Here is a 16,717-nt window from a genome sequence, read left to right as displayed (position 1 = left end):
CTCCCTCTCTCATTTTGATTTTAGTTAAGATTCTCATCTGTATTCTGGCATTTTTCTAATAGTTTTCTGCCATCCTGTTACTTCTCCAAGTTACGATGAGCTTCAATTTCCATAAGATTATATTTATAATTCCCATCTTCTTTCAATAATAATTTTAAAACACTTTAAATTAGGACTGCAAGATCTGGGCTGCAATCATTCCAATAAGCGCTACAGGGGAGCAGAGTTAGGGTTTTCTCCTTGCTGCCAACTAGTGGCCCTGTTTTTTATATATTTTGCAGGAAGTATGATAGTTCTATGTCTGCAGTCCCTTTCACTATGGAAACCAATACCTAAGCCCAGCAAGAATCATCATGATCTGGTAAAAGCCATCAGAAACAATTTTGGATGGACCAGGCTGGGTAGCACTACTGTAGTTTCCAAAATCAGGTTTTGGAAGTTGTAGACTCAGTATGTCTGGAAGGCAGGAGATTGGGAAAGCTGCACAACTGCGTGGGTGGTGTTATTATATAGTATGGCTACTAGATGTCCAGAGGTCAGGAGTTTCCTGTTACTGTATCTGCCCTTGGTGGAGAGAAATCACAAAGTCCTTATAGTAGATCAGCACTTCTGCTGCTGGCTTCAGTCTAGATTGAGTTCTGCTGCTAACTGAAAGCCTATTCTGAAATGCATCCAGAAGTTAAACTCTGGATGGACAGCTTATATGACAATATTAATGTTTTCTTTAAGGAACCTGATGACCTTGTGATGGAATAAACTGTTCTGCAGAACATTGATTAATTTAATTGGTGGCATCAGCTATGGGGCCTATTCACTCACATTTGCTACCAAAGGATTAGTCTATTCAACTTTAAATGCATTTAGATTTAATCAGTGCACGGCAGATGCTCCTTCAACAAACTCAGATATTAATAAACTAACAAACTATGAGGTTATGTTGACATAACACACCTAATTGGGTACTGAATTAATCCATTGTCTGGCTTTATGAAATACACTGAATAACAAATTAACACATGGTTGGATTTGCACAACATGCTATCCCACAAGAAATAACCCAAGATTATCCCTAATCAAGTGTCACATTGATCCGAAAAGCTCAGATGACCTTCCTTCAAAATGCGAACCCAAAGGTAACATGCTTACTGTGCTTTTTTCTACAGCCCACATACTGGAATGCAAGCATATGAATCAGATGTGCCCAAGATCCCCACCGCCTGCATTGCTATTGAAGATGCGGAACTGATGGCCCGGTTGTTCTCCCGGGGCACTAAGATAGTTGTAACTCTGAAAATGGGAGCCAAAACATATCCTGATGCTGATTCCTTTAACACAGTTGCTGAAATAACAGGCAGTAAATACCCTGAGCAGGTGAGTGACATTTGTATATTTCATGGTTGGGAACAAACTGAAAATTCCACTGAGATTAACTAGTCTCATGATTTCAGAATCACTGGAATACACTGAGGTCTGATGTTAAAAATTAGAATAACAAAATTGCTTAGCCACGAAGAGTTAATTCCATAGAGTGCTTTTCCCCCCTGTGGCTTCATTCTCAGATCTAGCAGTCAGTGAGTGGGTCTCTAGACTTGACTAGACCATTTAAGAGAAGAAAAAGAACATGGCAGCGTATTTCAGTGTAACACCCGACACATATTATTGGAATATCACTTACCAGAATTCCCAGTCATCAGTTCCAGTTGGGAACGCCAGTCCAAGGACCCGTATGCTAAATATTTGAGAGAAGATTAATAAACATGGTGTTTTATCTTCTTTTTATCAAAAAGGAAGAGCCAAATTTGCCACATATGCCTCTTCATGTGTACCAATGAAACTTTAAAAATGATTATTGTGATTTAGTATAAAATACAGGGCATCTCACACATGCTCAGTATTGCAAACATTTCTTGCATTTTTGTTTCATTACAGAAACACTGAACTGGGAAGTGAACTATCCTTGCTTTAGAAACTTTCTAAAATTAGCCTAGCTTTCATCCATTTGAATTTTGCAATAATAGCTGAGGACTGTTAGATTGCTGTCTTCTTTTAATTTTGCCTAGGACTTGAAAGCAGTGATTTTGTTACTTTTTACCACCCGAATGTTGTACTTCAGTGAATCCTTTTTAAAGTCAGAATGGGTACATTTTCCAAATGACTTTAATATCTAATAAAGCCACATTGCATTGTATGATAAATAAAGACAGTAAATATTCCCACAAGAGCCATTTGGCTCTCCATGTTGCTGTAGCTGGTCTTCAACATAGCAGTGGCAACATGGGCCTGACCTTGTCTAATCTTGGAAGCTAAGCAGAGCTGGGCCTGGCTAGTTCTTGGATGAGACATGTCCAGAGAAGGCAGGAGCTGTAGGTTAGGAGTCAAAAAAAAAAGAAAAGAAAAACATCCTGGAGGGACACAGTGGGAAAGTCCTGCACTATTGTCAAGAAAACTACATGGACTTGTCTAGGAAGTCACTAGAAGAGGTGGACTTGAAGGAGACCATTAACTTATTCAACATAGTTTAAGAGGTGTTAATTGATATGCCATTTACTTTGGATTTATCATCAAAGATTTAGATTGGCAATTATTTTATTCATGAATTTCTTGTTAGGTTTCATTGCTCCTAAAAAGAACTGCTTTATATTTGTAATCATTTAGTACAGCAAGGACTGTACAGTTGAATTCTGGCAGGGGTGGCTGATTCAGCTCTGAGGATGATAGATCATCAGGAGTTGCTACACAACTCCTTTCAGAATGAGAAATGCATTTGGCTTTTAAATGGTGTGTCGCTCCAGAAAATAGGCCAGGCCAGGCCAGGCCAGGCCAATGAGTTGGATGGACCAAAAACAAATTCAGTTTGACTTAATTTAATTAAATGCAGCTAATAATATATGGCATTTAATAATTTTCTTCTTCTGTCACATTAAAAATTCTAATGCAGGCACTGAAGGTGCCACATACATCTTTTGAGGGCTGCATGTGGCCCTGGAAATTGGATTTAAAGCAATTATAATTTATCTTTCATCCTGAAATGCTCCTAGTATAGTTTTCAGGTCAATAAGAAGAAGCAATCTTTGCCCTCAGGTTTGGAATATAAAAATACACCGTACAAAAAAGATGGAATAAAGAAAGGAAAATAACAATAGATACCAGTTTTCAATGCAAAAAGGATTTTAAGCTTTCCTTCAAGCAAACTAAAGGGGTGAGATGACCATTTCAGGAGAAATCAAGCCTGGTGGAGTTAGCTTCTCAGGAGGGTTGACAGTGGCTTTCCTTTCTTTCACTCCCTCAACCATAATCTAGTGATTAACCATTTGGTATATGATCATCGTTGGTGAGAAGCAAAATCTGATGCAGAAAGGGTGATCTACTCAATGGCTTCATACAATATACTAAGCCATGCTTTGCTTAACCATGGTTCATTGAATAAACCAACATTAGCTGACACTGGGAGCAGTAGAAAGATTTGAATTTGGAAAGATGGTACAACTGCAGAATTAAAATCTGGGAATATGTGTTTCTTTTTGTTTCTGAACTGGCACTTTATTGATGTAATGCAATAGATTGATGAAAATTATTCTCTGCAGTAAAGGATAAGGCAAGCAGAATGATTTCCTAGATGAAGCATGGTGGTTTTATTATTTCAACTTTTCTTTTCTCTGTCTTTATGTGTTTCCCCCCCCCTTTATATTTTTTTTCTTGTTAAAGGAATCACGTAAAATTTATAAATACCATAGTTAATTGAATAAACTAATAATAATTTATTAAATGTATATGCTGCCCAACTCCCAGCAACTCTGGGATGGTTTTTAAATGTTAAAAACAATTGTTGTTAAAAACAAGTAACAAAACAAGAAACACAAAACAAAGAAACAAAGATGGCAGAGAAAACAAACCCCGATGGGACAAGGGACAGGAAGCAAAGGGGCGTCAGTCATCTTCACCAAAGGCTTGGGTGAAGAGCCATGTCTTCAGGGCCCTCCAAAGTCCCAATAGGGTCGGGGGGGGGTCATCTGAATCTTGGGGGGAACCTACAGTTAGCGGGGATTAAGCCATAAATCATGATTTAGAAACCACAGCAAATGAGTTCACACAATATACTAACCCCAAGCCAAACAGACCATGATATGGCTTAGTGTGAATCAAGTTTGTCTCCTTTGTTTCTTACTACCCTGTTTCTCAGTATGTTTTACAAACTACCTTTGGGTGCATTAGTCCCCTCCTTCCCAGTCAGCTGAAGGCAGATCAGGACACCAGCCTGGAAAAACAATTGTTAGAAAATAGTAGAGATCCAATATTTTATATACAGTGTTACCAAAAATCCATACTATAGAGTTACCTCCTCCAACAACACCTTTGATTTCAGGATCTGGATTTATTTAGGGTCAGGGCATGTAATATCTTGAATCTTTTAAAGCTAGATTTCATAAACATGTAATATCTTGAATCTTTTAAAGCTAGATTTCATAAACAGAACCCATGTTATATTCAAGAAAGTACATATGTCATAAAAGAGGTGGAACAAGAAGATTTGTGTGTTGTTCTCACAGAAATCCAGACCGTCTAGACTTCTGTTTCTCGTAAAGGAGGACAGATCTCAGACTTCTCTAGCATTCCTGCTTCAGGCTGGAACAGATCAAAACACTAAAACTATTTAGAGCGTGGGTTTAGAGTTCAGTACTGCGATTTAAAATTTCCTTGAAAGATAAATTCCGTGTATATTTTCAGACACGTATTCGTTGTTTTAAAAAATCATGAACCGTTTTTAGTAGTATTTCAGCCACTTCTGAGATGACATCATTCCCATTTAAAACTTACATAACCAAAAGGCACTGCTCCATGTAACGAGCTCAGCAGAAAAGCCTCATCCCATTTGTTTACCCATCTTTCTGTTACCGCATGTATGATTTGGGTTGCTGAAAGGCTGTCGTGAATGTTGAAAAATGATTGTTCAAAGTGGCAAGAATGTATACATAGTAGCTTTGGGGTTTTCTAAAAACCAAGCCAGGGCTTCGTCAAGGGTTCCTAGATCTTCTTTCCCTTTGATTGCTGGGTTCAGCTGGGAAGCCCTGAGCCACATCTGGAACCCCACTGGCACTAGATCAGTGATGAAAACTAGGTGCAAATGGCCTTTGGAAATTCTCCAAAAAATATATGGGCAGAGGGGTGGGTAGCAAGGGGGACCCCAGTGGGGGGCCCTTGTTCTTGAAGGCCCCAATGTGGCTGCCTGTCCTGCTTTACTACAGGTATAGCATCACTGTAGCAGAGAAATGACATTTTGCTTTATGCTGTTTCATATTTGCAGTATATTTGTACACATTTCTCATTTTTCAGTGCGACTTTTTGCTTTCCCTGGTTGGTGAGCACTTCAGGTTATAAACTGCCAGCACAGTGGCATAGGCTGATTTGCTGTGTAATTTGCCACTCTCATAATAATAGAATTTCCCCTAACATGATTTAACTACATCAGTAAAACTGACATGCTTTAAAATTATCTGAATGTAATTCACAGCCTTATATATGAGAACAACCCACTTTGTATGGTTTATTTATTTCATGTTTCAAGTTTAAAACAGGGAAACTTTATCAAAATATTTTTCATAGTGAAAGTCAGCATGAGTGGCTTATATGTATGATTTCTAAGCTTCCGTTTAGGGTATAAAAGCCCGCAGGTGGCAATGTATGCTTTTCAAATATTTTTATAATTAAAAAAGACCACATGGATGACATTCTCATTTAAGATATTGGGCATGAGATCACTTAGTTCTTACAATATTTCAGGGGATTATTTTTAATATTTTGGAAGAAAGCTTGCAAATGAGAAATTGCGGGAGACTGTGAAAGGAATGGAAAGGGCAGACATCAATACTCAAGAGACAGAAGGCGAGTCCATGGGCAGTTCATCTCATAAATGCAACTCAGCCCAGGTGGAAGAAACATGGGAAGAAACATTTCAAAGGATTCAAATAGACCACTGTTTTTTGAACTTGGCAACTTTAAGATGGGTGGACTTCAACTCCCAGAACCCATCTTAAAGTTGCCAAGTTTGAAAAACACTGAAATAGACTTTACCTTAATAAGGGTAGGGAATTCCTCTTGCATTTCTGTATTTATTCCCAGACTAGCATTAGAGATACCTTACTGAAATCTGTGTAGTTTTGTTTCCAAGTGCTTCCTATTGTATAATTGGAGGGGCTACTAATGGTGATATTAAGCAGTATGTTACCATGTCCAGTACATACAGCATACCTTCCAATGAACACAATACAACATCCTGGGCTATAAGCTAACTCCAATTAGAATAACTACCACTAGCTAACTAGAGCTAGAATAAACCCCAGTTCCAAGAATCAAACATAGCTAAACATTTGCTCTGTAGTCCAAAGATATACATTCACTCTTCATCTACTATAACTGAAGATTATTCATCAGTTATAATCTCATCCAGGGCTATGTGTTTGTAAGTCTACATGGATATTTTATTTACATTTATTTTATTATAATTTGCAAACATACCAGTCAGGGTGATGCACAACATTAATAATTTTCAGTTTTGTAAAACCAACAGTGTAAAATCAAGAAAATGGTCTCAGTTGTTAAAAACAAACCATAAAAGATCATCTGTGACATACAAAAACCTGCCAGAATAAAATGCAGTTTGACAATTAGGAAATTTTAGCTAGGCCAGTGTGGACAGGCATTCTATAATGTTGCTGTAACTACTGAGAAACGTGCTGAATCATTCTTCCATGACAGAGAATGGGCAGAATGACACAGATGGAGCTAGTCCCTAAGGCATTACAGAGCCTAGCCATTTAAGGCGTTAGAACTTGAATCATGTTGGGAAAAATTGGATAACCAGTTCAACTGTCTGCAGTATTGCTATAATATGATTCCATGAGAAGAAAACTAGTAAACTAACATACTAGCTATGGCATTTTGAACCATTTGACATTTCTAGAGACTCTTCAAGGAGAGCTTCATGTAGAATATGTATTAAATAAACATACAGGAATATATTGACAGATTGAGTTCACAGTGTTTGGAATTAGAGAAGCATTAAATGAATAAACCTTTGCATGTTTTTGTTCTGATTTTGAGGGTTTATATCTTCATGCCAAATACATTTAAGCCATTTCTTGATGATGGCTGCTATTCTACATGTAGTGTAACACATTTCACAGAATAGCCAAGTAGATCAGAGATAGAAAATCTGTAGCATTTCAGATATAGTTCCCAGAATCCCCAGCTAACATGGACAGTGGTGAGGGATAGAGCAACATCTGAGCAGACACAGATTCCCCAGATTAGGTTGCCAAATTCTGTAAACTTTTGGAAATATAATCCCTGTCAGTAGATTTTTTTTTTCCCTGCAGCTGGTTCTATGTGTAGCTTTAAAAAATTGTGATAAATATATTTTCTTTCCAGCCAAGTTGTTGACTGAATATATATTAACATTAAGAAATTTAGGAAATAATGTGAACTATAAAGTTGCTAAGATGCGGTACACAAAGTTCCTTTGTAAGTCAGTTATTGATTTAACAGGGAATTTTGGACACAAAAAATGGAAGCAGATTTCTTTTTCTTTTTTGGACTAAAATAATTCATTCTTGGAATCTGTTTTTGGCAAAAGCTTTATTGAATGACCAAACATGGAAAACAGACTTTTAAAATTGTATTTAGTTATATAGGATGGGAACTGAACAAAAATGAACACTGAAGGTCATGTGTGTGTGTAACATCTGGCTGGCTGTGCGACTGTGGTTGGTCGCATAGTCAGCCAGATGTTTAGACTGGATTTGGCATTTTTATCCACCTATTGAGTCCTTCTCAAAGATCTGGGATAGGCAGATGTTGTTGTTTGATGGTATTAAAGGCATCATCACAGGATATAAGCTGTTCCAAGTAAAGCTGCCTTTTGCAATTGACTGATGGTGATTGATTTTGTCAATGCCAATGGTCTTCAAGTGGTGCTCCAGATGTTTTGGGATTGTACCTAAGGTGCCTATAATTATTATTTATTATATTATATAAATAATATATTATATAAACTATATAATTTATATAATCATAATCATAATAATTATTGTTATTAAACTTGTATGTTGCTCAACTCCCAATGACTCTGAGCAGCTCTGAGCAACTCTGAAATGGCCTCTTGCACTCCTTGATCCATATGACTTTCAATCAAACAAAAAAAATTTTTTACAATAAAATCAATAAAAGATAAAGATACAAGATGGCAAAACGATGTAGCAAGGGGTCTCACTTTCCTTCTCCAAAGACCTGGGTGAATGTCTTCATGGCTCTTCTAAGCAACAGAGTGGGGGAACCTCATTCCAGAGGACAGGTGCTGCTACAGAGAAGGCACATTTCCTACGTCCCAATAGATGACGTTGTTTAATCAAAGGAACCTGGAACATGCCAATCCTGCAAGATCTAATTGGTTGGGCAGATGCTATGAGAGATAGGCAGTCCCTGAAGTAACCAGGCCCTGTGCCATGTAGGGTTTTATAGGTAACAACCAGGTGGAGGTTGTAACAACCAGCAACTGAGACATGCCCATTACTGCTCATGCTGCCACATTCTGGACCAGTTGAAGCTTCCGGGTGGTCTTCAAGGGCAGTCCCATGTAGAGGCCATTGCAGTAGTCAAGCTGCAAGGTGACTAGGTCATAAGTGACTGAAGGGCCCCCGAACTAGGAAAGGACACAACTGGCACACCAGATGGAGTTGTGTAAAGGCCTTCTTAGCCACAACTGACACCTGCTTTTCAAACAGGAGCTGCAAGTCCAGGAAGACCCAGATTCCATACCAACCTTGAAGGGGGAAGTGCTACACCATCCAAGGTCAAAGATGGAATATCTCCAGATCTAGGCGGTCCAAATACCCACAGCCACTCGGTCTTGGTAGGATTGAGTCCGAGACAGTCCCTCCCCATCCTGCACAGCCTCCACTGTTTTTAAATCTGGGAGAATAGGGCTGTTTGCAGTTCAAAGCCCTTTTGTACAGGCTTTTTGTTCTGCTCCTATCCAGTAGCAATGATGCTGGGGATTGCTCTTTTAAGCCCCCCCCTTTTTTGCAGCCAATCTGTTGGCAGTGGAGACCTGCTCCTGCAGAAGCTGAGTATGTGTTCCTTCCTGCCAGAACATCACTGAGCATTCCATTCCAACTTCCATTCCAGAGGCCATAGCCTAAATGAGAAAAAGCCCGCTGAGGGTGGAGAACCATTTCTGTAGAAAGAAACTGAACATTAAATTAGGTAGCCTTGTTACTAACTATTATTACGGTATTTGCACTGGTGTGTTATCTTATGGAAATAACCAGGAACATTGTATTTCATTTCTATGGGAATGTATGTGTTATAATTAAAGGAATAATTATGGCTCATATGGACAAAAATACAGTTTAATTACCACAGTGAGAGTGGCTACTTTCAGTTGTCATAGTTTCTCTGTGGGAAAGAAACAGTAAAGTACTTAGTAGAGTTCCAACAATGCTTTTCCATTTATTTAGGATTGCTGTTCAGAAGTTTCTTTAATTTAACAGTAATACTGTGGTTGTTTGCTCTAAGGATGTTTCCGCCCACATGTCCATTCCCAGTTGATGCTTCAAATGGACAACGCACGTTTCTGGGAATATCAAAGGAAAACCTGAAAGCAGATTTATAGTGTGTCTGGTTTGTCTGTGGCTTTGTAGTGCCTTGTAGAATCAAGTATAGGCTGCACAGAGTTTACATTCTCAGGCTATAATTTAACACAGTTTCAATGGTGCTTAATTTCTTTGAATATTGTAAGTTTGAGCGTGCTTGCAGTATAGCCCTATATATATATATATTTATTCAGAAGTAAGACCCATTGGAAGCAATTGAACTCACTCTTGGGTAAGTCTGTATAGCGTTCTGTCTTTGGTTAGGATTCAGTTCTTTTCCTGTGACTTCAGCATTTGGGAAAGACCAAGAATTATCCAAAGTGTATTTTTTTAAAAAAGAAGCATTCTTAAAAGCAAAAAACTAAAGATCATCATGTGACGGAAAAATAATAAAATAAAGCTGGACACTCTCCCCCCCCCCTTGCCTCTCCTGCAATCTCTTTTCTCCACTTCCCCCTGCCATTCTTTGCTCATGCAAAACTGTATTAGCTCCAAGCTATTGCATGACCCAAGAGTGACCATGTTCTGCTGCCAAAAATAGCCCTCTTAACACTATCATACTGAAACAATGGGAGGGCCATCACCTGTCTGCTTAAAGGTTTGCTGTGGTTCTTATCTCACAATAGAAAAACCATTTATCCCCCATTTAACACCTATCCAAACCTATCCTCCAATCAGATCCCTCAGATTTCCCGCCTTGCAACCTCAAAAGTGTATAAATTCTACGCTTTTCTATTGTTCAGGGTCCCTCTTTGTTGAAAGCAGGCACCCAGTGATCATTGCAATAAGCATGGTTCTTCTCCTCAGCGGTGTGCTCTTGTCTTTGGCAAAAATTCCATGACAATCAATTTATTGGCAAAATCCTCTTTTTGAGGATTTCCTCCTGAAGATTGAGTAGCATCTGTTTGGGATACTGGAACTCTGTATTTCCTCCATCAAGCAGGGTATGTATGGCCTACAAGGACTTTCCAGTATATGAGTCTAACCAAGGAGTTAAGGGTTTAAATGGATCTCTCTTAGGAGAGCACACCATTGTTTTGTCTATCTGTGAAATCTAGGGACAACCCCCTCCCCCCTTTCTCTTTTGTGGTCTTTTATTTTTGTGTCTCTTGGGCTAGTCTTTGAAATGTGTGGGCTACTAGGAAGATAAATCAGTGTCAGATTTTGATTACCATTCTGTTTCTGCATGAATTTTAATTTTGCTTTAAAAAAAATCCTCTCCAAAATTGCACATTTCCCCCTTCAAAATAAATGTTTAATACCTATTGATATTTAAATATTTGGAAAAGTATAGCAATCCAATGTGGGGGATAGCTCTATTTCAATCACCACATTTATTCTGATAGGTAGAGACCACGTTCCTTCATATAGGAAATTGTAGACTGTATTCCTCAAGTATTCCAAAGTGGAAGTAGAAATTTGCTCCTTTATATTAGCTGATTGGTAGCCATGGCATATTAAATTAATAAAAGAAGATATTAGCTTATCTTGATTGTACCCAAACATTCAATACTATGTGTTCATTCAGAATTCACATTTTGAAACTTGGTCACTTATTTATCCAAAGAACATGGATAATTTAAGAATTAAATTCATATATGATATCACTGATTTGAATACTTTTAATCAAGAAAATGTCTCAGATGGTCCAGACTAAAAAAATTAAAACTGAAAATAGCAGAAGTTGGAAGTAATGCAAAGTGGAAAATATGGTTGATGTTAATCTGAAATGTGAATTCCTTTGGACTAAAAGTATGTGCCAGAAATGTCAAGTTGATTGGCTACCTTGCCCCTTCAGCCAAAGGCAACCTTGTACGCTTCTATTCAGATGTGAATCCCATCGACTTCAGTGAGACAGTACATCCAAGTCAGTGTATATGGCAGATTTTTTTTTCATCTTGGTGTCACCCAGATGTATTGGACATCAATTGCCATAATCTCTAGACCAGGGTTCCCCAAACTCTTCAGCTCTTTGACCCCTTCAGATTGTTCATCAACCCCCAAACATTTATTATATGAAAATAATTTAATAAATGCTACTTTAATAGTATTACAAATAATAATAATAGCAACAACAATAATGGATAGTCCCATAAATCCTTGGGGGTCAGTATTGATCATTTTCAGGAACGCTGCTCTAGACAGTCAGAAGTATAGGAATTGAAGTCCAACACATCTGGAAGGCATTGGGTTGGGGGAATGCTGGAGTGCAGAAATACAGTTTTGACATGGCTTGCTTTTACAAAACAATAAAAGTGCCTTAAAGAACCTGTGACCATCAGAGAGGTTTCTGCTCTGGCTGGCTGCTAGGGGCAGGGGGAAAGAAGAGGAAGGAAGAGAGGAAGAGAAGTAGAGGCAAGGGAGGCAAAAAGACAAAGAGAATATCTTTGATTATTTTTGCCTTTGGCTGTGCCCGCTGTTAGCATATGATCCCCAACAAGTTATCCCAAAGGATCAGGATGCACAGCTCAGGTACCAGAGCTGTGCATGGGTACTGAAAGCCTTTTAGGCAGAGCCTTAGATCCTCTCAAAAGTTTCCACCAAATTATAATTTTTATGGCAAGAGAAAGGGAAAATGAGTATAGACCTTAAAGAGCAATTCAATTAAACTGTTGCCCTGTCACTGCCCATTTCTTTGCTTGGCCCTGCCTCCTCCCTGGATGCAGCTCCTGGCACACTATTCAGAAGCCAAGTGTGGCCCTCAGCTTGAAGAAAGTTATGCCCAATGTGGGCTTTATTAAAAAAACAAATTCCAATTCCTAGTACAAAGCATATTTAGTCAAGCACTTAAAATAATTACTGTTAATGTTTTTGGTGTAATTTTTCACAGCCTTTTCAGGGGCCCAGATCACAGTGGAGTCATGCAATAAAATACTGTTAATTGTGATGCATTATATTATGATGAGAATAATTGAGCATTTTCAGTGCAGTGTCATAGATTTAATTAACCATTGCAAAAGATCAGAAATGCTTAGTTAGACAAACAGCACTTGCTTAGATGAAGAACCATTGAATGGCCTGCTGTGCTGGGAAGGAAGTGCCACCAGCAACCCAAGCATACAAAATCCCAGCCCTCCAATGCTTTATCTGTAGTGTTAGTGAAGCTCAGATGGAGAAAACTAACAAAGACTGGTCCTTTCCCCATAATGGGATTTGCACTGCAAGTAAGGAATGCATTTTTCTGGGACATCTTGTATCTACATAAAAATAGCTAAGATCTTGTAACTGATCAGCAACAGCCATTTACTCTTGCTTTAACAAGATTCTAAATTATCCTCTGGCAGAACACGTGGCCTCTTTGTCCCAGGCTTAATCCATTCTGGGTTCATTGCAGGGGATGACTTTAGAATCAAAACCTGCTGAAAACTGAGCATTATTATCTGAATGATACCGTGAGTCAGACTCTGTAGTTAATGTAGAATTAAGATGGTAACACACCTGCCTAGCAGAAAGCAACAGAGGAACCTCAGATGAAGCACATAAAGGAAGGTTCTGAAGGTGTGAGATTGACAACAATGGAACCATTTTAATGAACTGCAACTGCTTTATGGATAAAATGTGGACATTAGATAGATGCTGAAGGCTCTCCAGTTTCTTTTTATCATGTGGGAAGACCTTTGTTGTGAAACAGTCCGTGCATTCTAAGTGCCTGTGACCTCACAAAAGCCTCACACTCTTACTTTCACTTCGCAATCAAGGAAGTGAAGCCCCACAGTTGTAAAATAAGAGATGGGTTTGGGAACCACACTTGCCAGCTCCAAGTCTTCACTTTTCTACATTCTTTCACACTGGACTTTTCCTTATGATCATTGCAGAGCAATAGGAAAGTCAATGGAAAAGACATATGCCATCCAGCACTATCAAAAGCACTGATTGAGGAGCTTCTCTCAACCTCCCCTCTCCTCCCCATCCTCCCCCACTCCAGATTATGCTTCCAACAAAAGAGCCAAAACCTTCTTCTTCAGTTCAGCCTTACCAGTGTGTGTGTGAGTGTGTAAGAGAGAGAGAGAAAGAATTGGCAATAAAGTTAGCAATGTAGAGTGAAATGTGTGAAGAAAGGCAGGGTTTTTGTTTTTTGTTTTGGTCTGCGCTCAGTCATTGCTGACCCTGCAGTGACTGCTTGGACGAGTCCTTGCAGTTTTCAAGGCAATTGTTTTTCGGAAATGGTTTGCCAGAGCCTCCTTCCTAGAGCAGAGCCCAGCTGGCGAGCGCAGGAGGCGGGGTTTCTGTTGTTTCACGCCCTTTTCGGGCGCGCACGGTTTTTCGCGCTTACCGGCAACTGCTCCCAACTCCTTTTTGCAAGGCGCCGCCAGCATTTTTCCTCCCACCGGAGTGAGAGTACCCATTTATCTACTCACGTGAGTTTTCGAACTGTTGGGTTTACAGGAACTGGGGAGGAAACAGGAGCTCACCCTGTTTAACGCAAAGGCTGGACTCGAACCGCTGAAGCGTCAACCATTTCTGGCCGGCAACTTTCAGCGTCATTAAGCCGCTGCGCCACTGCGTCCCCATGAATTGAATGAATTGTATGAATTGTAAAGATAAGGAAAATAAAAAATAGAGAAATTGCATCTCATAAATGTCCAAGTGAAATGACACATATTTTCACATATTTTACTGTTCTTTAAAAACACCTTCCATTAGTTGCTGTTTAAAGTTGTGGTGTGGATCTGTGTGTTCCTGGGATGGTGGAATGTAATGGTTCAGTTTCTCTTCTTTGTAGCCTCTTTTGTTGTGGTTCATGCAGATCCATGCAGAAACTTGTCCTTTAGTTTAGATATGAAGTCAGAACAGGATTTTGAGAGGCAGTTTGGTACAGTGGTTAGGGTGCTGGGCCAGAAGCTGGGAGACTGTGAGTTCTAGTCCTCTCTTAGGAATGAAGGCCAACTGGGTTACTTTGGGCCAATCACTTTCTCTCACTTTGATTGTGAAACATTCTTAAGCCTATTTCCTTGGATATTTTGACAGCTTTATTGAATGTAGCTTGAATTTAAAATCGTGACATTTCCCAGACCTCTATCAAAAATGGTACTCAAACCGTATCATTAGAATTTAATGCTTTTTCTTTTAGGAGTTTCTCCTTTGGGGAGGGCAGTGGCAAAAAAAAAAAAAAAAGCAAGCTAACGTGTTGCCTCTGGCTTAATAATTACCAAAATGTACGGAAATTAATTTTAATTCTTTCCCCTGTCCAATTCATCTTTTTTTCCCACCCCATTTCCATATATTACGTTACAGGGCTGTTTTAGCAACACTGCTGCAGCCCATAAAGAAACAGCAGGCTCATTATGAATATAATTTTCCCATTTCATTTATTTTGAAAATTATACAATTTGTTTTGCCTTCTGCCTTTCATGGTGTCAAAAGGGTTGAAAAAGCAGTAGGGCAGATATAAAACCCCATGTTAAATTATGGGGTCTTTAAAAAAGTGATATTGGTCCTGGAGAAATGAACAATAGAAGTGTATTGCATACTTAAGGTGCTTGAAAGCTGTTGTACAGCAGAGATGTGGTTTAATTCTTTTATTACAGATAAATGTTTATGCACACAGATGATTATGGTCATACAGTATGCAGTTGATCTGGGAGTTCCTGCTGAAGAGGTTCTCAGAGGGTGAAACAGAGAGCTACCCCATGGTCTTTGCTCTGGAGACTTCCTTTCCAGTCTCATACCACTAGCTGGATTCCAAAGGAGGCTCATTGGAAGGAGGCAAAACATCTAACTCCACAGCAAACATAAGAAATGAGGCTCTTTTCTTCTTGCATCCCTTTGGGTCAAGGGAAATGTTCTTGCCATCACTTTGGCAGCCCTTTGTTTTAAACAGTAGAAGCCAATTCTGGCTTCTAGCAACTAGACTGCAAACAGTAGCAGTATGGAAATGATAGGAAAACTCAACAAGCTAGATTACCTCTCTGCTACGGTTGACTTACTAGGGGTATAAGCAATGAATATTCCAAAAGGCATCTAAAGCAGTTTACTTGTGCTCAAAAGGCAAATGTTATTTTGGGATGTATTAACAGGAATGATGAGCATGAAACTGAGCAAACTCAGGGAGGCAGTGAAGGACAGGAAGGCCTGGCGCAATATGGTTCATGGGGTCACGAAGAGTCGGACACGACTTAACGACTAAACAAAAACAGGAATGAAGAGTCCAGATCATAGATAGTAATCATGGAGTCATCTAAATATCCAGAAATGAATCTAGACCAATATTCTCCCAAACATTCTAGATGTTTTGGCACTACCAATGCAGAATTCCCAGCCAACCTGGCCAACACATATGGAGGACACAAGGCAGAGAGAGCTGTTCTGCTCTAATTTTGATTCTGTTTAATTCCTTGACCAATTCATTTCAAAGTATTTTGATTTATAGGTGGGGCTAAGGAACTAAATATTTGAATTCCCACTCAAACCCAGATGTCTGAAAATCTTAGATGCTGGTTTTCCAGTTTCACTCATATCTCAGCATGTGTGAGAAGGAAAAAGATAAAAATGTTGTCTCAATATTTGAAATTTTGCTTTAAATCCTACCTCCTTGCAACTGTTTTTTAAGTTTGTACATATGTGTCCATGTTCAATGGCATGCCTTAATTCCTACTGGTCCTTGAAATATGCACTAAGCTATACATTTTACATGTAATGCTTGAATGTAATTTTAGAGTCAAGTTTCTTATTTGTAGATGTATGTGACTGTACATGGCTAGGAAAATAGGTGCCTTTCTAAATTCCCTACTTGTAAGCATAGACCATTTTATTTTAATTAATTAATCGGTTGATTGATTTACTACAGCAAATATGCTACTCGAGTCCCAAAGGACTTTGAGCAGTAGATACTCCATCAATCCAACATTATAATTTAAAACATAACATCAAGAAATAAACAATTCTATAAATAACAATCAACAGATGCCACTTCTGCAGGAAACATGAAAAATGCACTTTATGTCCCAGGACCTGGTAGCCTTTTGGAATTCAAGCAAGCTTGGGGCTGCCCTGACCTACAGGGGTATACTCTTCCAGAGAAGGTAGACAACTATGGGGAAAGCTTGCCCCTGTGGTCCCTGATGATAATT

At 39.0% G+C, this 16,717-nt stretch overlaps 1 protein-coding gene across 1 annotated transcript in view; it reads left to right on the top strand.

The window, feature by feature from the left end:
* CPQ (carboxypeptidase Q) overlaps nucleotides 1–16,717 on the top strand; it is a 151,956-nt gene that overhangs the window by 38,900 nt on the left and 96,339 nt on the right. The window contains exon 4 of the mRNA XM_088149100.1: nucleotides 1,164–1,371. Coding sequence (XP_088005226.1) covers nucleotides 1,164–1,371 — 208 coding nt within the window. The remainder of the gene's footprint in view (nucleotides 1–1,163; nucleotides 1,372–16,717) is intronic.

The sequence above is a fragment of the Python bivittatus genome, unplaced genomic scaffold, assembly GCF_059951505.1.
Source record: "Python bivittatus isolate LINGU-HERP-01145 unplaced genomic scaffold, Pbiv_v1 ctg000590_np1212, whole genome shotgun sequence".
Lineage (NCBI taxonomy): Eukaryota > Metazoa > Chordata > Lepidosauria > Squamata > Pythonidae > Python > Python bivittatus.
This window is presented reverse-complemented; position numbering and strand designations above follow the sequence as displayed.